This window comes from Corythoichthys intestinalis, chromosome 8 (assembly GCF_030265065.1).
Source record: "Corythoichthys intestinalis isolate RoL2023-P3 chromosome 8, ASM3026506v1, whole genome shotgun sequence".
Lineage (NCBI taxonomy): Eukaryota > Metazoa > Chordata > Actinopteri > Syngnathiformes > Syngnathidae > Corythoichthys > Corythoichthys intestinalis.
In genome coordinates, this window is record NC_080402.1 from 34,218,302 (window position 1) to 34,242,784 (window position 24,483).

Sequence of the window (24,483 nt, forward strand, 5' to 3'; positions counted from 1 at the left end):
CCTCACGAGGGTCGCGGAGGTGCTGGAGCCTATCCCAGCTAACTACGGGCAGTAGGCAGGGGACACCCTGAACTGGTTGCCAGCCAATCGCAGGGCACAAGGAGACATACAACCATTCACGCACACACTCATACCTACGGACAATTTAGAGTGTTCAATCAGCCTACCATGCATGTTTTTGGGATGTGGGAGGAAACCGGAGTTCCCCGAGGAAACCCACGCAGGCACGGGGAGAACATGCAAACTCCACACAGGAAGGCTGAAGCCCGGGATTGAACCCTTGATCTCACAACTGTGAGGCAGACGTGCTAACCACTCAGCCACCGTGCCGCCTATACAGTATATATATATGGGTGCTTAAAAACAAATAGGTATGAAAATACATTTTGTCACAATGTATTGATGTTTTATGGTACCTCAAGGTTGTGAGTTGTTTTTTTCCAAATACAGTGGGGAGAACAAGTATTTGATACACTGCCAATTGGCAGTGTATCAAATACTTGTTCTCCCCACTGCACATATATATATATATATATATATTTTAAATTTTGCTTCATATGGTCACACAAGGCAGGTTTGTACATCATGAAGTTTCCTAGTAAGTATAATGCATACCAGCAGATCTCGGGAGCATTTTTTAAATTTATAGATTACAAAGAAAACCTGTTTTTGAAGCGTAATTACACGAAAAATGACAGTAGCTCTTTATTTAAAAAAGACATCTGAAATGTTTAGAAGTTTAAATTCAAGCAAGTTAAACAATCTCAGCTCCAAAGAGAAAAACATTTAAAGCCTAATATGAAAAACATTGTTATAATCATACCGCACACAGTTATAATCTACACAAATTCTCGCACAATGGTTCATCTTGAAGCTGATCATTGATGTTTCTTAGTTTCACATTGGCAGGCAGTGTGACAAAATTGCATATGTACATGACTTTTCAGTCTATAAATAGAATTCAATCAGTGCACTCCCACTCTTAAAAAAAGCGTGTTTGCCTTTACGCGCACACGTCAAATTCTGGGTTGATTCCAGTTGACATGAAACACAAAGGTGTGACTTAGAATACCTTACTAATCAAGCATAAACGATTAGTAAACAGCATCACCTGCAGGGTGATGTTACAAGCTTTCATTGTTTTGTCAAACCAAAATATCATGTTTAAGTGAGATCGAGACAAAAAGTGATAATCCTTAATAAAAATGCAAGTTTATAATAATACAGTGTGTCCAAATGATGGTTGCAGCGCCATTGGTCCTTCAATGTGTTCTCCGTCAGACGTATTGTGGAGGGTTCTGCGTGGTAGAAGCAGTGCTCGAGGCCAGACTCTTGTGGGCTCCTTTCGTCTTGTCGGGGCACTCCATCACCGAACCCCGGAGCAGCCGCTGGGGCGTCTCTCCTATGTCCACACAAAAACAAAACACCGGGTGTGACCTTAACACCAGTTTATTCAGACATGCTGAAGTCTATTTATGTCTCGACTTGATCTAAAAGCCTCGCCACTCACGTTGTAGAACATGCTGGTACAACGAGCCCATGAGTCACATTGAAAGTTGGCAACAGACAAGCCGACTGGGAAGGCTGGCAGTGAATGATCACGTTTCACTGCCGTTGACAGTGGTAGACACCCAATCTATTTGACCTGGGAGGGGATGGCAGCATTCGCTCACTCACTGTCAGCTCTCCCAGTTCAAATAGAGTAAACGTCTATCACCAGTGGGTCAAAATCCCAGAAGTACTAGACTATTCTAATGCATTCAGTGCTGGCAAAAAGTATTGGCACCCCTGCAATTCTGTCAGATAATGCTCAATTTCTCCCAGAAAATTATCGCAGTTACAAATGCTTCGGTAGTAATATCTTCTTTTGCTTGCAATGAAAAAACACAAAAGACAATGGGAAAAAATTAAATCATTATCATTTTACACAAAATTCCAAAAATCGGCCTGACAAAAGTATTCTCACCCTTTGAAAAATCATGTGATGCTTCTCTAATTTGTGTATTAACAGCACCTGTTACTTACCTGTGGCACATAACAGGTGATGGCAATAACTAAATCACACGTGCAGCCAGTTATAATGGATTAAAGTTGACTCAACCTCTGTCCTGCGACCCTGTGTGTACCTCGTTGAGCATGGAGAAAAGAAAGAAGACCAAAGAACTGTCTGAGGACATGAGAAGCAAAATTGTGAGGAAGCATGGACAATCTCAAGGCTACAAGTCCATCTCTAAAGACCTGAATGTTCCTGTGTCTGCCGTGCACAGTGTCATCAATAAGTGTAAACCCCATGCAACTGTGGCTAGCCTCCCTAGATGTGGATGGAAAAGAAAAATTGATGTGCACACAAGCCGGAATCCCGCTGCGTGCACGTTCCGTCAACAACATGAAACGGTCGCTCTGATAACGGCTCTCTTTATGGCATGAAGAGGAAATACATTCGTTCATGGACACACAAGAATTAATACTTCCTCTAAAAGGTGGCCATCCTATGTTCGAAATGCGCACCTTACGCCTATTCTCGGTCCCAGAATACACAGCGCGCATGACGTAGGACAATAACAGGAAATGGACTGGTTGGTATGGGAACAAACCAGCATACCCATGAAATCTGTCTAACAGGAGTATTAAAATTGCTAATAAAATCGTTTAGGATTATTTTAGATGCATATATGTTATGATTTCTATAGAGTATTCGACGAGGAATACGATGGACCCATTAAAACTTTTTGGGGAAAAAACCACCATTTCTTTAAGTAGTCTCATGAATAATGACTTGGCCTGTGAATACCACTGCTTTGTGACTCGGCTGGGACACCTTCTGGTACTTTTAGGTGGTTACACTGTGAGCATTCATGTTCTGATGTTTGCTTGCTTGTCGGTGTGTGTCATGCGTCAATTTTGTGACATTGATTGTAATGTGAGAAATCTATAAGAAAATCGTTAAATAATTTGCCAAACGATTCCATGGAATTGATACATGTGGAACCGGTTCTCGATTCCCATCCCTACTTTTGGGAAAAGGCATCAACATAGAGTTTACAGGTAAATAAAAATGAAGCCTTCAAAGAAAGGAACACGGTACCCACAGTCAAACATGGCAGAGGTTTCCTGATGTTTTGGGGTTGCTTTGCTTCCTCTGGCACTGGACTGCTTGACAGTGTGCATTGCATCATGAAGTCTGAACACTACCAACACATTTTGCAGCATAGTGTCTGGCCCAGTGTGAGAAAGCTGGGTCTCTCTCAGAGGTCATGGGTCTTCCAGCAGGACAATGACCCAAAACACACTTCAAAAAGCAGTAGAAAATGGTTTAAAATAAAGCACCGGAGACTTCTAAAGTGGCCAGCAATGAGTCCAGACCTGAATCCCATAGAACACCTGTGGAGGGATCTGAAAATGGTAGTTTGAAGAAGGTACCCTTCAAATCTTAGAGACCTGGAGCAGTCAGCCAAAGAAGAATAGTCTAAAATTCCAGCACAGCATTGTAAGAAACTCAATGATGGATACCGGAAGTGGTTGTTCCAAGTTATTTTGTCTAAAAGTTGTGCTACCAAGTATTAGGCTGAGGGGGTCAATACTTTTGTCTGGCCCATTTTTGGAATTTTGTGTAAAATTATATTTAAAAAAAAAAAATCATTCTCTTTTGTATTTTTTCATTGCAAGCAAAATAAATGATTACTACCAAAGCATTTTTAACTGCAATCATTTTCTGGGAGAAATTGAGCATTATATGACAGAATTGCAGGGGTGCCAATACTTTTGGCCAGCACTGTAAACGCATGGGAGCTGAGGACCTTATTCCCCCCCCCCCCCCCGCCCCCCCCCCCCAAAAAGAGACGTGTCAGTCCAAATTTGTCATGCTTGCACTTTTTTCTCCATACAAGGCGTGCACAATGGCAGGATACACGCATGCTGGATAGGATAGTTTACGTACTACTGCTAGGCTGCAACAAAGACAGTGTTCTTTTTCACCTACAGTGTGTGTTGGAGTTTTTGTATTGGAAATAAAAGCGCCCGTGTATTATAATGCAAATCCCGCAGCTAGACAGCGCAATGACACAAACACATTTGAAAACTAAAATGTCCAATAAACCTTGGTTTGACACCCACTTTTCACACCACTCAAATAAATTGCACACCAATATCCAACAGTGCTCTGTACGGTGGTGGCAGCTCGAAAGTAACAACAAATAATAATATGGCTACAATGCAAACTATCTGAAGTTCTCCATGGTTTAAAACGTTTCCTCGCTGTACACTACTGTAAACTATCATAATCATCTTCATTTTCGACTTCAAATTGAATTTTAGAATTTTTTTCCTGTTTTTGTAAAGAAAAGAAAAAACAAACTAAATCATTTTTGAGCCATGATAACGCCTAAATATCTTGTGCTGCTTTCTGTATGTGTAAAAGCGCAGTGTGCGCATGCTAGGAGATGGAAGTGATTTACTGTTCATTTTGACCCTTGCCTGAAAGGTAAATGATGATTGAATACAAGAAAAGAAACATTTTGTATTTCAAATATTTAATGCTACATGACAATATTCTTTTGCTTTTACCGTTATTGAAAGTGGTTTACCAGTCTGCTTAATATTTGATGAAAAATTCAGAAAAACAGTGAACGGCACACTCCAGTACTTTAAATGTGATGGAATACATGACGCAGATGGTGCATGTTTTGGTTTGCATATTGGATTAGTGCCAGTCAGTTTTATTAAATTTGGATTTTTGTCTGTTAAAAACAGTGGTACCCCGACATACGATCGCTTCGGCACACAACCTTTTCGACATCCAACGTAAAATTTGAGTCGCCATTTGTTTCTACATCCAACGACATGCTCGAAATACGATTTATGACAGCGCCGCAGTTTCTTTGTTTTCAGGGTGGATTTTCTTGTGAGAGAAATCAACATGGGTTCAAGAATGTTAGTGCAGGTGGTAAAAAATGAAAAAGGGGAGGCTTGTCATTGAAAGGAAGATGGAAATGGTAGAAAAATATGAATGTGGTGTGCGCATCCATGAATTGGCTCAAATATACGGCCGTAGAAATACCTACATTCTCAACAGTCCTCCGACGACCTCCGTTCACCAGTCTTTATAAGTGAAGGTAACAATTATTACTGTTGTAACATCACCAAAGAAATCTCCATCTTCGTCAGGTTTATAGTCATTTATTTCGGAACAACAGTCCTACTGTCTGCCGCAGCTGGACGACAGAACATGAAAAGTGAAATTAAAAATTCCTCTCTCAATTTGGCACGTCAGCCACGCGGTGCGTTCAGGTACACCATGGAAAACACATCTGCCACATTAGAACCTGATTCGTTACATTATTACAGCTATTATTATTATTACTATTATATTATTATTCCGAATTGTATTCATAATTTATTTATTTTTGCTCTGTGTAACTGCTATTTGGCAGTAGTACCAGCAGTATTTATTAAGGATTTAGTGTAAGTTTTTGGGCTGTGGAACGAATTAATGGAATTGTAATGTATTGTTATGGGAAAATCCTACTTGACATAAGACCATTTCGACTAACAAACAAGGTCCTGAAATGAATTACACTTTGTATGTAGAGGTACCACTGTACAAGTAAGACAGTTGACTGCACAATCCAGGACCAGAGGTGGGTAGTAACGTGTTACATGTACTCCGTTATATTTACTTGAGTAACTTTTTGAGAAAAATGCACTCCTAAGAGTATTGCATTTTCTCTACAATTTACAAGGCAGGGGAAGAGCAGTAGTTTCATTCAATTAACTCCTCTTTTAATCTGTAAGGTGTACTGAGTTAGTTGGGTGTGTCCAGATACATGTGGGAATGTATGTAAATTTAAAATTATTTCTAAATCATAACAAGCTTTTCAAAAGGTGCATACTACATCCAGTGCTCAACATTTCTTTGCTGCTATGAGGCATTATCTCAACACGGGGCATCCAAAAAGACACAAACTAAACCTATTGCAGCTTTTCACCGCGTACATGCACACACTTCTCTGCTACGTCACCCTCTGGATGCCCACAGGCCACAATACGAGGTAACCCTTGTACCACGCAACACAAGAGCTGCATCTGACAATTTACCATTAGACATTTTTGTGGTTCTTAAAAGGGTGAAGCGTACTTCAATTGCACCACACCTAAACAAACACGCTCATACCATGTGACCAGGATAAAGCGATTGAGAAAACAAACATGTTTTTGCAATGTCAAAAAAACTAAAGTCTTAAGTCAAACTATGTCACTTGATTTTTCATTCAAATTTTGAAAGTTATCACCTTAAACTAAAAATTTGAAGTAAACTGGATTTCCTTTAAGTAGTCTGAACTCAAAATTTAGGTAAACTGGATCAGGTTTAAGTACATATATATTTCATGAATTCAAGTGGAATTCAGACCAGAGTTGAACATAGACAATTGAGCTAAACAGGCTGACGTACGATGTTATTGCCTTTCAAGGCACTGGGAGTGAGGCTATGTTCATACCACTTAACATTTCAAGTTCACATTACTCAGAAATTTAACTGTAGCATACAAACTACATAATTCAAGTATATACAACTTATTTTTTTCAAGTTAACAGTATTAACTTGCCAAAATGAGTTAGGAATAGTGAAAATAGCAATAACTTCAGAAATCTTTAGTGTAAAATGTACTTAAAATCATAGGTTAGCATCAGCTGTAAGGAAGTGTTTTGGGTTTTGTGAACAGTATGGCTATTCTTCAGGTGAGCAGTAGTCACATAGAAGTACCCCTGCAGCTCTTGCGTTTATTGGTGCATTTGTACCTAATGTTGTGACTGGCGGTGCTGCTCGCATACTCACCAAGCCGCTCAGCCTGAGGCCGACATCTGAAGGTGAAGGCGGTGGAACAAAATCACACAAGAGGGGGACAGCGGTGACGCATCGGCACCACACACAACACATGCCAAAGCATGCATATCATATTGTGTGCTAACTTGTATGTCTGGCAGTGAACGTCCATGTTTGAGTCAAATGGGCGTCTATCAATGAGTTAACTTAAAATATAAGGATTCGGTTACATGACTGAGCAATAAAGTAAAATTTGTCAAATAGCGCCGCAGTGCAAATAAAGCCAGCATTAATGGCAACTGCTTGTTATTTTGCCAGTGTTGTGTTTCCACGAACTCCTCACAAGGGGCTTTTCCGCTAAATTAGATGCTGTGTGTTATTCATAAAGTGGATTTAGGCACGTGCACCGACCTTGTAAGTTGGACAATGCGTATTCCAGCCCTTTCATGGCTTTCACTTGGTTGCTTTTAAAGCGGGCCAATCCAAACTCCTGTGCGAAGAGGGGGCAAAAACAGGAAACGGGTTTACATAGAGGACAGATATGAAGAACACAACTTCCTGTTTTGAGGTTCTGAAGAATTTTTATCCCCATTGAAGTGGAGAACAATTTGTTGTTTTTTTGTTTGTTTTGGTTTTGACATTAGCAGAATGTACGTAATTACTCATTGGCTGCCATTGACGGCATCTACAATCGTCAATGGATCTGAAAGAGTTCATTGGAGGAATAAGCGCTCGCGTGTGCGTAAACATGCACTAATGAAGAAAGGAAAAAACACTAAAGAACCTGGATAGGTCTGGAAAATCCGTAAATGCTGGAGGATATCCATGCCTCTCGTTTCAGCTGGGTGACACCCGGTTGTTCTGCTGCATCTTGGAAAACGCATCGCTCCTCCACTGACTGGCCAAATGCACAGAAAAAAAGACAACAGAGCACTTGAAAAGAAAGATAACCACATTTTTATGCAACAGCTTCCAAATCTGCTTTGTCACAAGGAGAAACCCAATTTCATGCCATGTGACCAAGATCACTTTCTGCCAAATAAACTAGGGCTGTCAAACGATTAAAGTTTTTAATCGAGTTAATCACAGCTTAAAAATTAATTAATCGTAATTAACCGCAATTCAAACCATCTATAAAATATGCCATATTTTTCTGTAAACTATTGTTGGAATGGAAAGATAAGACACAAGATGGATATATACATTCAACATACGGTACATAAGTACTGTATTTGTTTATTATAACAATAAATCAACAAGATGGCATTAACATTATTAACTTTCTGTTAAAGCGTTCCATGGATAAAAAGACTTGTAGTTCTTAAAAAGATAAATGTTAGTACAAGTAAGCCTGTCGCAATATGCAATAATTCCATTTATCGCGCGATAAATAAAAATGAAGGCGGTAATTTTTCCGCTGCGATTCATCGCCTTGCGTGCACGTGCGTGCGCGCGTGCGGCAGACGTGCTGTTAAAAGTTAGGATTCCTCGTTACCAACTGCGCAAAATGCATCTTCGTTCCAGGTCCGGCAAAAACTCGCCGGAGCCAATCGTTCCCATTATATCCTATTGTTCAACGTATAGTGCTCCGGAGTGACTGTGGACCATCTATGGCGCGCCGGTGTTGTTGACGTGTGGACGCTCCCGTCAGGAGTGACATTTCACGCGGGGCGGCTATTTTTCGGCACAACGCCGGATATTTACAACGAAGTCCGCCAAAACATTGTTACCGACTTGGCTGCTACGAACAACCTCGCTTTGACAACGAACAGCTGAATGAAATTAAGAGCGCTGTGCTTCAAGCTCGTCCTGTTTATGAAAGTCGATTGTCATATGCTGGTATCGTGTCGTAATGAGCAGACGTGACTTGAACGGCGCTTGCTAACTTTTTTAATGCGCGCACACACTAGATATCATGAAATGGCAAACTAGATGTACTACGTCCCATGCCATTGGCTACGTGAGCCCAGAGTGATTATGGGACACGTAGTCCATATACTACATCGATGAATGCTAAACTGTCATGACTGAATGGAAGTTAAGAAGGCCAAATCAATCCATACCAGTGACTCTAGATAATGTAGCAAATATTGTTAATTCAGTACGTGACACAGATGGATTGGGACCACAAATAGGATGTCTTGCTCATGTAGTAAACCTAGCTGCTAAGAGGGTAGCAATCAACAGTGTGCCCTGCCTCACTTTACAAACAGTAAAGATAATCTCAGCACTTTTATACAAATTTTTTTCAGATCAGTAAGCACATAAATATTATGCACTAAAATGCGTGTGTATATGATGGCAATTGAATTTTTGCTCATTAGCAAAAAAAAAAAAAAAAAAAAAAAAAAAAAACCAAAAATATAATTGTTTTTTTTTTTTTTTTACAGCGCATTAAATGTATTGAATCGGATCGAAAATCGTGTCCCCCGTATCAAAAATTGTACCGAACCATGACTTAACTATATCGTTGCATCCCTATGGAACACCATTTCAGAAGCTATGACGGGAAAAGTTTTCATTTGCCTAAATGCTTAAGTTATTAAGTGCAATTTTTTTTTTTTAAACACATTTTATTTATCCTGTGTTTTTGTGCGGTATCAATATTGTTGTTTTTTACTTAAGAGGCATGGTCTATTGTTTTTAGTTGTGATTTCTTAAAAAGTATTTTTGAATTTAAGAGTAAATATCGTGTTTAAATGGGTGTACTTGATCTATTAATATATACTGTATTCTCACTGTGTTATTGTAAATTGGTTAAAAAAAATTGAGGGGATGCAATAATATCGCATTTCGCAAAAATTTATGAGAATAATTATCGCACACTAAAATTTGTTATCGCGACAGGCCTAAGTACAAGTTATAGAAATTTTATATTAAAACCCCTGATAATCTTTTCGTTTTCATAAAGTTTGTAAAACATTTCAATCAAAAAATAAACTAGTAGCTCGCCATTGTTGATGTCAGTAATTACACAATGCTCATGGGTGCTGAAACCCATAAAATAAGTCGCACCCAAGCGCCAGCAGAGGGCAACAAAACACCAAAAAACAAGTAACAAGTGGAAAGGACACTGTGCTGTCATTTTAATCTGTTTGAGCGGGGCATGTGCGTTCAATGCGTCAAATATTTTAACGTGATTAATTTAAAAAACTAATTACCTTCCGTTAACGCGATAATTTTGACAGCCCTAAAACAATTAACACATGTCAACCTAGTGTCTCACACTGTCACCAGGATGCGGAATGATGAAAGGAAAAAAGAGAAAATTTAGTAAGTTTTACGTGAATATCACCATTTGTTTTTGTAGAAACCCCCATTTTTCAGACTATAAGTCGCACTGGAGTACTGTATAAATTCATTCATTCATTCATTCATTTTCCATGCCGCTTATTCCTCACGAGGGTCGCGGAGGTGCTGGAGCCTATCCCAGCTAACTTCGGGCAGTAGGCAGGGGACACCCTGAATTGGTTGCCAGCCAATCGCAGGGCACAAGGAGACACACAACCATTCACGCACACACTCACACCTACGGACAATTTAGAGTGTTCAATCAGCCTACCATGCATGTTTTTGGGATGTGGGAGGAAACCGGAGTTCCCGGAGGAAACCCACGCAGGCACGGGGAGAACATGCAAACTCCACACAGGAAGGCCGAAGCCTGGGATTGAACCCTTGATCTCAGAACTGTGAGGCAGACGTGCTAACCACTCAGCCACAGTGCCGCCCACTGTATAAATTGCACCAGCCAAATATACACAATGAAGAGGGAAAGAATATATATATTACGCAAATGTATGAGTTGCATTTTGGGGGAGTTACTTTATCAGAGATCAAGAAAAAACAGAAAACTTTCACCAGGTAACTTGAGATTTTAAATTAGTACAACTCAAATTTTCAATTTTTTGTCAGTCAATTGGTTATTATGAGTATTCGCAACTTATTAAGTTGACATCTGGATAAAATGAGTTGTGCCAACTTGAATGATCAGATTCTGGGCATTTTTGAGGAAGCATACCTTGAAATGTTAAGTTGTCTTAACTTGAAATTTGACTTGTGTTTACTTGAAATTTTAAGTTGTGTTAACTTGGCCATTGCCTCACTCATGATGCCTTCAAAATGAGTACAGCGTCAGCTAGGTTCAAACCTGCTTGGGTTACCTTTATGTATGTACAGTGGGGAGAACAAGTATTTGATACACAATGGGTTGATACACTGCCAATGGGTTTTCCCATTGGCAGTTTATCAAATACTTGTTCTCCCCACTGTACTTAAAGTTCGGCTTACCTCCATTTTTATTTTCTGCTTACTTATCACAGGTTTTACTTAAATAACATTTTAAGTTGTGCTTGGTTCAAATTAATTTTTCAGTATTTGCTAGTTTTCCATCAAAACATGCAAATGCAAGTGAACTCCATTGAAATTTCAAGTTCTGCTAACTTCTCTTTTTCACAGTGTATGGATAAAATGGAGAACAACAGGCTAAAGAGGCATCTGTTAAAAATAACATTTGAAAAGTTATTCAGGTAAGTATGGCGGAAATACCACAATTTCATTTACTAAATGCTCAATCTCACTCCAAATCACAACCAAATCCACTATGTCCTCCTCATCAGTATCTCTGAAACTCTGAAAGTAAGAGGGCAACCCCAGAGCGCCTTTCTCATGGCTGTCAGTGCGAGAAAAATCAAAACAACAACTTATAATTCACACCTGCGTCTAACTTGTAGGCCCAGCAAAACCATGAAAAAGTACGATTTATATTCCGAAAAATATTGTATCAAGTTCGCGTGACACTTCCAAAGCGCCTCAATGTTAGAAATTGACTTTATCATTTGTCAATATTCCAATTTAATACTGTAAAAATGTTAAAATTGTCCATTTGGGACACTGTAAATTATCAGGTTAAGTTGTTTAAATATCACTGCACATTGTGCAATCAAAGCAAGAAAGGTTAATCTCACCATGAGAGTGGTGTGGTTGAGGTTCCAGGTATAGGTTGTGAGGCTCCGGCTGACCGGGTCCACGACGGAGTCCTCGATGATGTACACGGAGCGTGACATTCCGGCAGGGAAGAAGCGCTCTGCCCAGCGTGGAAGCCTGTTTGTCTTTGTGAGCAAGCGTCTCGAAAGAAGCCTGTGGTCTGTGGTCACCTCGCGGTACACGACATCCTCCGTGAGAACGTGAGTGCTGGCGAACCCACGAAGGCACTTTAGTGCACGGCAATACCTGATTTGGCAGTAAAGTGTCGTGCAGTACCTGAAGGGATTAGGATAGCGCTGCCAAAACGCCGACACGACATGGTCCCAGACGCTGTTAATGTCAATTTTGCTAGTAAAGTACTTGACCATTGTTTTTCTGTTGATGGGCCGATTGACGCATCAATGTGCAGTCACTTGTGACTACACAAAAAGAAAAACGGGATATCAACTCCATCCAAAGTGTGGTATGATCCTGCATAAGATGAAAGACAGTACACACAGTATGTATTTTAAGTGGGCATTTGGACTAATTACACAAAATGTTATTCATACATAGTTGTGTCTCCTGAGTGCATATGGTATTAAAAATGAGGGGTTTGTGTTTGGTAATGTCATTGTCTGTAACAAAATATGTTCTTTTCACATGCGTGACCCGTGTTTACCTTTGGTAGGAGTAAAAATGTCCTGATGCCGTTTTTCATCCAGGCCCCTTCACAAGCCCATATTCTGCTCCACTTTGGGAAACACAGGCAAATGACAAGGTTAAGGACAGTGATTTTTCCACCACCTTGCTTTGGCACATAGCGAAGACATTAGTGCAGTGTTTCTTAACCTTGTTAAAGTTACTGAACCGTACGGGTTTAACAGGTGAATTCACCGAACCTTACGAAATTTCATAATAAAGCCATTTCCTTACGAATTCAATACCTAGCAAACTAACATCTAAGTGAATTCCTGTTCAAATTTCTTCCAGATTTTAAGTTTACTGCAAATAATTTTGCCTTTTACCAGCGTAAAAATCTACAGCAAATGAAATAAAACTAATTTCATTTCACACTGTTCCTTTTTTGTCTCATGTCTACATTGTCATTTTGTTGTCACATACTATTTTCCTGACATAAAATGACGCAGTTTTTTTTTTTTTTTTTTTAATGATCTACGCAGTTCACCCTGTCTGTAGGTCTGTTATGCTTCTTCATACCAAGAGCCATTCAACCTTCCACTGAGCAAACAGATTTCTCCTCCCATTTGATAGAGGGCTAGCAGTTGAAAGAAATGGAATACAGCCTGTAAACTGAGGGCAAATCAGTCCAAAACCTGGTCTAAAATGCCACTTATCCTAGATTTAATACCGTAAAAAGTAGGGGTGCACGAAATCCATTTTTTAAAAAACCGATACCGATAACTTCCTGCTCCTCAAGGCTGATACCGATATGATAACCGATAGTATATATATGTAATTTTTAAATGTACTGTATATTAACATGGGTTTTTGAACACGTGTAGGTAAAAAAAATACTAGTGGTGGATTCAGCATAGACTTGCCTTTGACCTAACCAGAATTTTCATGATGACATGAACATTATTATAACGAACAACACAAACACAAGAACAGTTTTGACTTCAAATAAAGTGCCCATATTTATTTTTTCAAATAAATAAAATTTGAGTCAATCACAATAAATTTGTCAATATCATTGACGATGTGTTCCCCTGAACAATGAGCACTGAACTAAAACAAACATAAACCCAACAGGTATTGTGCTTTGTCAGCAGATAAAACATTTGGTGCAAGAGGAGATGAGACAACTCAAACGCACACATCCCAATCCACCGACACCGTGCCAAAAATATTATGTATTATCGGGCCTATTCATAATGTTATTGGATTTATTGTGATGAAGTCAAAATTCCTAGAGGTGCACGATAATTATCAGTCCGATAATTAAAGTGCACATCTAGTAAAAAGTAGGGCTCTGCAATTCTTAAGCTTCACCGAACTCCTGGGGTGCGATCTAACCCCAGTTAAGAACCACTGCATTAATGCCTTCCCTTTCTGCAGATTTCTCACTGCTTCACAAAGCTGCAATGTGTTCAACTGTATGTCAAAATGTTCTCATTAACACATGCAACACCACAGCACATTTGCTATTTCCGATTGGCTGCAAAAAATTATGAGTCATTTTAAAGTTTAAAATAAATAAATAAATAAAGCGGATATAGCAGTGTGAAAAAATACATAGCTGCCGCTGTGGTGTCGTTGCTTTACCCACAAGTCTAAAAGTTCCCACACTCTGGTCGCTAGACATTGTGTACTACTAGTTCGACAATCTGAAGGTTTGGAATTATTATGATAGATCTTAAAAACACTTATAAATGTTCAGGTTTGTATGACTTTTTTTTCTATAACTGAGGCGGTGGGATATAATTTTACAACAACTCTACTACATGTGGACAAAGCATCAAGCATGTCATTCTTTTTTTCTGAAAAAGCTTGCCAAATGGGAACAACACAAGTTGGGTAATTCACACATCGCTCGCATCAATGCGGTTCTTTAACTCATTCACAACCAAAAACGTTCAAACAATGTTGTTAATGATGTTCAACTAAAGAAGGAAATAAACTTTTTTTTTTTAAATGATGAAATATGAGATTCTAATTCTGTGTTAATGTAGCCATAGAACACAATATGTTTGGTTCTGTTTGGTAGTGAATGAATTAAACAGTATTTGGCTGCTGTGTTGCATTAAGAGCCATCATTATCAAGCCAGAGCTGAACTACGTGTCAAAGCTAAAAAGTAAGCATCAAGATATCCAGGATAGGTTTCCTTCCCACCTGTATTTAAGACCTAGCAGTGTGGTACTGCCACCTACAGGATTACAAGTGTAAATTTCATTAGTCTTCATGGATGTATAATCATTTTTTAAAAATCATAATGCTTGTCTGCTCCACAATTACCCAGGCATTCCTGTGTATTATTCATATGTTCTCCCCAAAGTAGCGTTGATTTTGTCCAGAGACCCTGGCTTTCCTCCCATGAATTTTCCCCCCCAAAAATGTCATCTGAACTGTTCACAAGTTTCAATTTGTAGTATCCATGTTTTTTTTTAAACATGTTTATTTATTTATATAATTAATGATTTATTAATTAATTTTACTTTGTTTCAAGAGTGACTTGCTTTCGACCAGTCCAGGGTGTATACCCCTCATACTCCTCCTTTTTCCCAAAGCCTGCTGGGTTAGGCCTCTGCTCACCTACCAGAGAAGATAAGTAGTATAGATAATGGATGATTGATAGTAGGGGTGTAACTAATTTCATGATGATATGATATCAATTCTCAATTCTGCCACGTTTCAATTTGATGCAACAGCCTTCGATCAGTTTCATACGATATGTACATATTTACCACACTCACTTGTGTTTCGCAAAAAAAAAAAAAAAAAAACAAAAAAAAACATTAAAATAATTTTTAAAATGCAGTGGTTTTTGACAAATTTGTTGCTGAAAATTTTCAGATACTTGAATTGAAAACCTTTGTTTTAACAAAAAGGCACATATAAAAGATTAGGATATTGATTTAAAAAAAAAAAAAAAAAAAAAATGTTGTAGCACTTTGAGATCCGTGATACAAAGAGCTTTAAGTAAAAAATTTATTTTTATAGTTTTGAGTTTCCACTGATAAGCAATTAACCAGTCGATATATTACTCAGTTTGGTGTATTATTACACCACTAGTTGATAGTACTTTACCCTTAAAGACCTGCAACTTGAAGCAATTATCAGAGAATCCCAAAATTTGAAAATATGGTCCTAATGAAACCTTTTTTTCAAATTTGTAAAAAGAAATGTCAAAATGAATATGTGTACTAATATCGAAACCCTAGCTAAATCCTGTTTTTTTCTCATGGAACCTGCAGATGCTTGTGTTGACTTGCATCCATCATTTAAATAAAAAAAAGTCAAAATTCTGAATTACTCTCCAAATCATGAAATTTTAGGTGCATCAAATGTGATACATTTGCCAATAAAGGGTTAAGATGGAAACTACAATGGTATTACAACCAAAGCAAAATATAACTACAGTAACATATCATAGACAGTAGTGATAATACGGTATAAAATATTGCAGTGTTTACTCAGCTGTCGACAAATAATGTCAATTAATAAATTTAATTTAAAAAAATAAATAAATAAATAATGTTGCCATAAACCACCCTTTACTTTGTTGAAATATTTAATGGTAATCTACTCATACTATCACAGGCATTAAATCATCGTTGATTAACCCATTTCAAAGTGTTTTTATGTTAAAATGACTTTGTCAACTCGACAACACTGACTTTCTGAAAAACGGACATTTTGTACATAGTGAAAACAAAGATAAATTTAACACTGACGTTTCGCCTTCTTCAGGTAAAGGCTAATTCTTTAGCGTGCTAATGTTGCTAAAGCTAAGCTACAGGGAGCGCTCAAATTCAAAGAAACACATCACATGGCGTCATTGTTGCTTCGTTGCATGACGCCACCTGATAATTTTCATTTGATACAATTTCTCCTGGGAAGGGACTCAAAATAAGTGAACGAGAGAGAAAGTTTGCTGGCAAATAGTAGCAGGGCACACGCCACCAACAATTAAGAAACATGAGCATTTACCTCCTATTTCGGCTACTGAAATGCTGGCAGTGGCAGGAGTCACCACGGACTCAGTATCTTCTTGGTCAGGCGTCTAACGGTTAGGATTTTATGCTAAAATTAGCCATTTTACATCATATAGACGGTTCGACAAACTTTGACACCATCATATTCACACGACCAAACAAGGAACTGCAACTATGGCGCTCGTCACGTGACCAAAAGATTAAAACAATAAACATGGCGGAAAACACTAAGGTCAACTGAAGTTCCGCTCTGAGACCCCCAATTTGGCCAACTTTCAAAATTGTCCGATATGCATGTGTGATACATCATTTGAAAGCTTAAAATGAAATCTCAATTTTCTGGGGGAAGAAAAATTTTGAACAGGGGGGCATTATTACTATTTTTTTTTTTTTAAATGTTTTTTAAACAGCAAAACCATATCGCGAGGTGAGAGCACGCGAGAGCAGAATTACAGACGCCATGACGTTAACGAGACATTATCGCGTACTTACCTTGTTTCGATCCAAAAACTCCATGTAATATGTATCACGAGTGTCAAGACACAGCTGTGAATGGCCACAGCTGGATTTTTGGGGGGATTTTATGGGTGAAACATGGTAATATAACAAGAGTCGCGATGTAGTAATCGCAGACATCAAGGAGTGGTCGAGATTTTCTTTTTCATAAACGTTATTTTTCAATTTTTCTTTGTTTGGATCAATTATTTATCATCTAACATAACGGAGAAAATGCGACAGTAACACACACACACACACACAAAAAAATACAATTAATTAATTAATTAATTTTTTACAGACGCCATTTGTTGTATTTGTGACATAATTTGTTTAAAAGTTCAAAATATGTGAATAATTTTTTAAAGTATTTTTTAAAATGAAATATTAGACATCAATTAATGATTTTAAGCTAATAACGACAGTAATTTTGAATAATAAATATAATTAATTACTTTCGTTTTATGGCTGGGTTGAAACAAAAGCGTTTTTGCGACGTCTGGAAACTGGGGTTTTCAGGGTAAAACGGACAAATTAAAAGTAGTTCGGGTGCTTAATGTGCCATGATTCTGCGATGGCAGCATATAGACATATTGTTCTATCAAACATAACAGTTGTTTTGGCTTAAAATACCAGTTTCTTTTAAAGAGTGCCAGAGCAGAAACTGCTTTTTCAGTCTTGTCTGTTTTCCGCCACATACATTTATCCCACTAACGCACTTGATTACAATAATCACATTCCAAGACACACGCACGCATGCACAGAATATGCATTATCAGCTCTTATAACAAATCGAAGTAGCCTTGGGAGATGTAGCATAACATTCAAATTACAATGATTTAATACCTTAACTGAATCATATATGTTATAGAAACTAAGCACAAAAAAATAAATGTTTTTATATAGTCCGTGGGGACTATTTTGGTGTTTCTTGACTCATTAAATCAATTCAAATCAACCGAAAGTAAAGTGTTTATTCCATATCTAAATGAAACAATTTTACTTGTCATTCACTTAAACAAAACTAAACGATGACGATAATCTGCCTTGAGCCAGAAAATCCTCTCTGTGTTCGACTGTCTTGGGTCCTTCCCACATTCATGAATCATTTCAAGCAAACTGGAACACCATACCGGCTGAAATGTGTCAAAGGCTGATCACCTCAAAACCGCATCCACACATATAAATTAGGAAGCCAAATTAGACAGTCAAACAATAAGCAAAGGAAGACAACCTGGCTCGTAAACAATAAGACAGTATAACCATCAAAATCAACAATATGGACACTAGGAGTGTCCAGAACAGGAAGTGACCTGGGAATCACCCAAATAAATAGGCAGTGACTCAAACTCAACAGGAAATGACCTGTAAATGCCCTACAATGAACAGCAAGTGACCTGTAAATACCCCGAAAATCGGACCGAATGACTGTGAATGCTCTGGCTTCGAATGAACGAACGTTCCCAGTCTGAATGGATTGGGCGTCCAGCACAGACAATTGCAGCCTTAGAGTTAACTGAGACACTATTATAGAGGAAGATTTTGGTAGCAACTTGATATTTTTTGTTTTTTTTTTAAACATTGACTCCTTTTCAAAACGATATCTCGATTCTTGACAGGAGCATATCGATGACCTTTTGGGATAGAAAGTATCACGCTATATCAGCATTTTGATATTTTATCACACTCCTAATGGACACTATGGCTCATACATTGTCATTTAGCTTAACGTTAAAAAACGAAACAACAATATAATGATTTTGAGAACATTTGCTGTGCAATGTATTTATTTATTTTTTAAACCTAGGCAGCTTTGCCAGCACCAATAAGTATGTAATGACATTAACATGTGCTATTGCAAGCTGTCGGAAGAGTCCAAATCTATCAAAAATAGCCCACTGGGCAATTCCAATTACCATGTGAAATGCCAAAAGACAAACATGTCAGGCATCACAATAAAAAGAGGCACGGAAATCTCGTTCCCATTCCTTGTCCTGCTGTTCTTTCCTCCAACTTTCCTCTTTCGTCTTGCCCTTCTCTTTCTTTGCAAGTGCTATTTTCACTGAGCCCCGATCACCCGCTTTGAAGTGAGTCACTCTTGCTTTCACCATCGGTCCATAGCCGAGGCCTTTCTGGTCCCTCTTTAAGACTGTGGCCACAGGTTGCATGGGCCCCTGCCCATCTGGGCCGAGGCCCTCGGCGGGCTGCCAGCCGCAGCTGAGCATCATTTTGTAACTCTTGGCTGAGGGCGGGAGACAGTAGTAGGGTACCAGTGGGGCGCGCTTTACATTGAACTGATGCAGCGTGGAGGAGAGATGTGATGACAGGTCGCTTGTGTACTCCACAGCACACACTTGGCACCACTGAGGCTGTGCCGACCTGGGGACACACAAAACGTTACAACGCTTTTATTAAAAAATACATAAGTAAGTTTTGCTGAAAGTATTGCTAACTCGAATATGTGGTTACCCATTTTATACAGTTGAATTACATTTTATGTATCAACCAAATCTGAAATATATATATAGTGGAAAATACTCAGGTGACTTGAAGTTCCGCTCTGAGACCCCCAATTTGGCCAACTTTCAAAATTGTCCAATATGCATGTGTGGTACATCATTGAAAAGCTTAAAATCTCAATTTTCTGGGGGAAGACAAATTTTGAACAGGAGGGCTTTTTTTTTTTTTTTTTTTTTTTTAATGTTTTTTAAACAGCAAAACCCTATATGGAGGTGAGAGCACGCGAGAGCAGAATTACAGACGCCATGACTTTAACGCGATATTATCACATACCTAACTTGTTTCGATCCAAAAACTCCATGTAGCATGTATCACCGAGTGTCAAGACACAGCTGTGAATAGCCACAGCTGGATTTTGGGGGGATTTTATGGGTGAAACATGGTCATATAAAAAGGGTCGCAATGCAGAAATGACAGACATCAAGGAGTGGTCGAGATTTTCTTTTTCATATACAGTGCCTTGCAAAAGTATTCGGCCCCCTTGAACCTTGCAACCTTTCGCCACATTTTAGGGTTCAAACATAAAGATATAAAATTTTAATTTTTTGTCAAGAATCAACAACAAGTGGGACACAATCGTGAAGTGGAACACAATTTATTGGATAATTTAAACTTTTTTAACAAATAAAAAACTGAAAAGTGGGGCGTGCAATATTATTCGGCCCCCTTGCGTTAATACTTTGTAGCGCCACCTTTTGCTCCAATTACAGCTGCAAGTCGCTTGGGGTATGTTTATATCAGTTTTGCACATCGAGAGACTTACATTCTTGCCCATTCTTCCTTGCAAAACAGCTCGAGCTCAGTGAGGTTGGATGGAGAGTGTTTGTGAACAGCAGTCTTCAGCTCTTTCCACAGATTCTCGATTGGATTCAGGTCTGGACTTTGACTTGGCCATTCTAACACCTGGATACGTTTATTTTTGAACCATTCCATTGTAGATTTGGCTTTATGTTTTGGATCATTGTCCTGTTGAAAGATAAATCTCCGTCCCAGTCTCAGGTCTTGTGCAGATGCCAACAGGTTTTCTTCCAGAATGTTCCTGTATTTGGCTGCATCCATCTTCCCGTCAATTTTAACCATCTTCCCTGTCCCTGCTGAAGAAAAGCAGGCCCAAACCACGATGCTGCCACCACCATGTTTGACAGTGGGGATGGTGTGTTCAGGGTGATGAGCTGTGTTGCTTTTACGCCAAACATATCGTTTTGCATTGTGGCCAAAAAGTTCAATTTTGGTTTCATCTGACCAGAGCACCTTCTTCCACATGTTTGGTGTGCATTTATACGAAGACTTGATTACACACAGTTGGATTCTATTTATCATCATTGGTCATTTAGGACAACATTGGATCATTCAGAGATCCTCACTGAACTTCTGGAGTGAGTTTGCTGCACTGAAAGTAAAGGGGCCGAATAATATTGCACGCCCCACTTTTCAGTTTTTTATTTGTTAAAAAAGTTTAAATTATCCAATAAATGTTGTTCCACTCCACGATTGTGTCCCACTTGTTGTTGATTCTTGACAAAAAAATTAAATTTCATATCTTTATGTTTGAAGCCTGAAATGTGGCGAAAGGTTGCAAGATTCAAGGGGGCCGAATACTTTTGCAAGGCACTGTATTTACCCTTTTAAACGATTTTTTTCTTTCAATTTTTCTTTGTTTGGATTGCTTATTTATCATCTAACATATCGGATACAATTAAGCGATAGTTATGAGGTAGATATGCATGACTTTTTTACAGACACCATCTTTTTCAGTGTGACGTCATTTGTTTAAAAGTTTAAAATATGCGAGTGAATATTTTTTTTAAGTAGTTTTTTTTTAAATGAAATATTAGACATCAAATAATGTTTCTAAGCTAAAAATGACGGACATTTTGAATAATAAATATAATTAATTACCTTCGTTTTATGGCTGGGTTGAAACAAAAGCGGTCGCGCGACGTCTGTAAACGGGAGTTTCCAGGGTAAAACGGACAAAATAAATAGTTTGGGGGCTTATTGCGCCATGAATCTGCTATGGCAGCATAAAGACATATTGTTCTATCAAACACAACAGTTCTTTTGGCTTAAAATACAGCAGTTTATTTTACAGACGGGTGCAAGAGCAGAAACTGCTTTTTCAGCAGTTTTATGCAAAATATTAAAACATGCAGTTTAGGAGTATGTGGTGGCTAGCACTACCACCACAATTTAGTGTTTCAAGATTATGTTAATTATTAGATATTTTTTTGGACTGTTTGAATGTTTACCGGATTTTGATTTTCTAATTTGAGGTAACGACCACAGCTGTTTAAGATCTGGCACCTACCACTCTGGAGGGTGGATATTTAAATTAATTTATTTATGATGGTTTGGAGTTGAGTTTTCACTGTTTGTTTAAATGCACATTGGTAGGTTATGGTTTGAAGTTGATGTAAGTTATTTTTCCATCTGTTGACAATGTTGGCAATTAAATTGGAAAACAATTGTACAGTGACATGCAAAATTTTGAAGTCTGCAATTATGAGTAAATGTACTTCATGTGAGAATTTTTCTTCTCATGAGCGAGACAAAAGAATGTGTGAAATTGTTTAAAAAAAAAAAAAAAAAAAAAAAAAAAAACAGGAGTACCCCCTTAGCTATGAAACAATTTCACTGTTTGTCAGTACAGTGACAGTAAAAACAGAATCCTTTTCACTGATATTTTCATAATTTATCATAATAACAGCATATTTAAACCAATTTTGAGGCAATTTCTCGACCAATCACTGAAAAAATATAAACTCATTCTTTCTTTGACAAACACACAACCTTTCACCAACTTTGATGACCGTGGAAAATAGTCTATGAATAGAGCGGGGTAAACAGACAGATTCTTGTGGATTAAAGTGACATAAAAATATATCCTTGGTGGAAGTAAAACAAATGTTTTAGGTGCATATGACAACACCCTCACACAATCAGTAAAGAAGGTAAGCTAACCTGCTATTAGCTTCTCTTGGTGGACTTCTACCGTAGTTCTCCAACTCTTCTAACACACCGCTGTGGCCCGCTGAGGAGGAACACGTTAATACTATAGCTAATGCAAACATAATCGATAAGAGGCGGGTGTTTACATACCCTGTGAGGCCAGATCTCTAGCATCCCGACCCTGAGTGTCCACAACACCCACCCAAGCAGCGCCTCTCTCCAGCAACAACCTCACGGCAGCTCTTTGTCCCGAAGAGCTCGCACACATGATGCCTGTCCAGAAAAAGGAATCCTAGAAGGACAATAAAATGTTTTGATTTTCCAAGCATCACTTCAATTGGGATGGAACTCCTGAAAATGCATCTTCTCTGAAAGTCACAAAAGGTTAGTATCTCTTGTCAAAATGATGTTTTGACTTATTGAGCAATGTAAAATGTTGTATTAACCCCTTCAAGCACAAATTATATATTTTTCTTCTTAAATGTTGCTGTGAGTCAAATTAGAGCCCAGGGGCCGATTACAACCCGCAGGAAACAATTTTGCGGCCCCCCTAACTGTAGTATTAATGTTGCCCGAACGTGTTTTGCAATGGCAAGAAAAATAAAACAAAAAACAAAAAAAATGTAGAATTCTATATAAAATTTTAAATTACAAGACTGAATTAACCGAAGGATTCATTTAAGAAAATAATCGAATTATTTCAACAGCAAGAAGTTAAAAAAATGTCATATTTTGGAAAAACATTCAAACAAAAGCCATGTGTAATAAGGAATATATAAATAAAAAGAAATCTATTAAAAAACAAAAAAACAACAGATTGTTATAAACTGAAAAAAGTTTAAAGACAAAAATTTAAATCAGTGTGCCCGTGTGAATTTTTCTCTGGGATTTTCTTGATTTTAGTCTTTTTTTCCTTCTTTTTTGATCAATCACGTGACCTCAACCAGCTTAACCCTTTGGTTGCCATTTACGTCGTTTTCATTCCAACTGGGAAGGGCCGTAAGCAATTGTTCTATCACATCCCTCCCCTCTTAGTTGAAATGGATTGGACGTCAATTGCTGTCAATAGGTGTGTTCAATATCAATTTCCCCCACTAAATACCACAACTCATACTAAGTGATAACTTTTGATTAAAGTCCACTGTAGTGACCACTGTCCCTGAAAGGGTTACATTCACAGTTCAGTTTCTTTTAATAGCTTTAAGAAAACCCTATGGATAATTTATGGTCATGTTTATTAGTTAACCAAAAGTCTCAAATCAAAGTATGACATACCTGGAAGTTGATGTCCACCCCTTTCGCAAGCAAGTCTTCCAACCCAGCAAGATCTCCCTCTTGCGCACAGCGCAACAGCTTGAGACCCAGGAGTTCTAAGGACATCTCAGAGTTGACGTATCCGCCGGTTGCGTTTCTTGTTCTGTTTCCTTCCCCTCCTGCTGCCCCTCTTCTTTGCATTATGCTAGAATCAGTTTCAGCCCTCCTTCTCCTGTCTCTTCGTCTGGAGCCACTCTTTGTCTGCTCATTCCAATGCTGTTTGAAAGTCACTTTATCGTCTTTCACAAGGTTTTCGTAAAATTCTCTGGCCTCTTGTCCACTGCAAGTGTTGCTTCTTGGTGAATTAAACGTCTCGATACTGAAAAGGTCTTGTTTTCTGGCAGGGGTAAAACCTAACCCAGCCATCGTAATGATTTATTAAGAATGACACGAATGTTACATTTGACAGTGTTTTGAAAGTTTTTTTTAAGTGTCGTTTAACCTAATAACTCAAAAAAGAGAAAAAAAAAGTCTGCTTATAAAAATTCACGACCAATCTGTACGTATCGTGACTGTTAACAATGCTACGGAGCTAGCTCTCACACCAATTAGCTTAAGAATTAAATTTACAGTTCACATGACTATAACCCAAAATCTTAGTCATTATAACGCAATACTTCACCTGCATAACGTTTTGTAGCTGTATATTGAAATATTCGAATGGAGAACGCAGCAGCAACAAGAAATTAGAGAATTAGCCTTAGCGTGATTTCTTCTTCCTGGGTAATAGAACGTAGCTATTA

The 24,483-nt window shown here is 38.3% G+C and overlaps 2 protein-coding genes across 3 annotated transcripts; both read right to left on the bottom strand.

The window, feature by feature from the left end:
- Positions 1 to 522: 522 nt before the first annotated feature.
- Positions 523 to 16,659, bottom strand: LOC130920890 (PRELI domain-containing protein 1, mitochondrial-like). Of its 2 annotated transcripts, XM_057844418.1 has the most exons (8): positions 16,458 to 16,659; positions 12,465 to 12,536; positions 12,080 to 12,274; positions 11,785 to 12,010; positions 7,605 to 7,718; positions 7,232 to 7,310; positions 6,833 to 6,858; positions 1,227 to 1,402 (listed from the first exon to the last, which is right to left on the bottom strand). In XM_057844418.1, the coding sequence occupies exons 3-8, from the start codon at positions 12,169 to 12,171 to the stop codon at positions 1,367 to 1,369; spliced, it is 573 nt and encodes a 190-aa protein (XP_057700401.1). In that variant the 5' UTR covers positions 12,172 to 12,274; positions 12,465 to 12,536; positions 16,458 to 16,659; the 3' UTR covers positions 1,227 to 1,366. The 2 variants fall into 2 exon arrangements, with proteins under 2 accessions (XP_057700400.1, XP_057700401.1); XM_057844417.1 differs by lacking the exon at positions 6,833 to 6,858 and having other exon boundaries at positions 523 to 1,402; positions 16,458 to 16,658.
- Positions 16,660 to 18,713: 2,054 nt separating this feature from the next.
- gpank1 (G patch domain and ankyrin repeats 1) lies at positions 18,714 to 24,458 on the bottom strand. Its single transcript, XM_057844415.1, has 4 exons — positions 23,702 to 24,458; positions 22,577 to 22,718; positions 22,439 to 22,508; positions 18,714 to 19,336 (listed from the first exon to the last, which is right to left on the bottom strand). The coding sequence occupies exons 1-4, from the start codon at positions 24,104 to 24,106 to the stop codon at positions 18,901 to 18,903; spliced, it is 1,053 nt and encodes a 350-aa protein (XP_057700398.1). The 5' UTR covers positions 24,107 to 24,458; the 3' UTR covers positions 18,714 to 18,900.
- Positions 24,459 to 24,483: the final 25 nt, after the last annotated feature.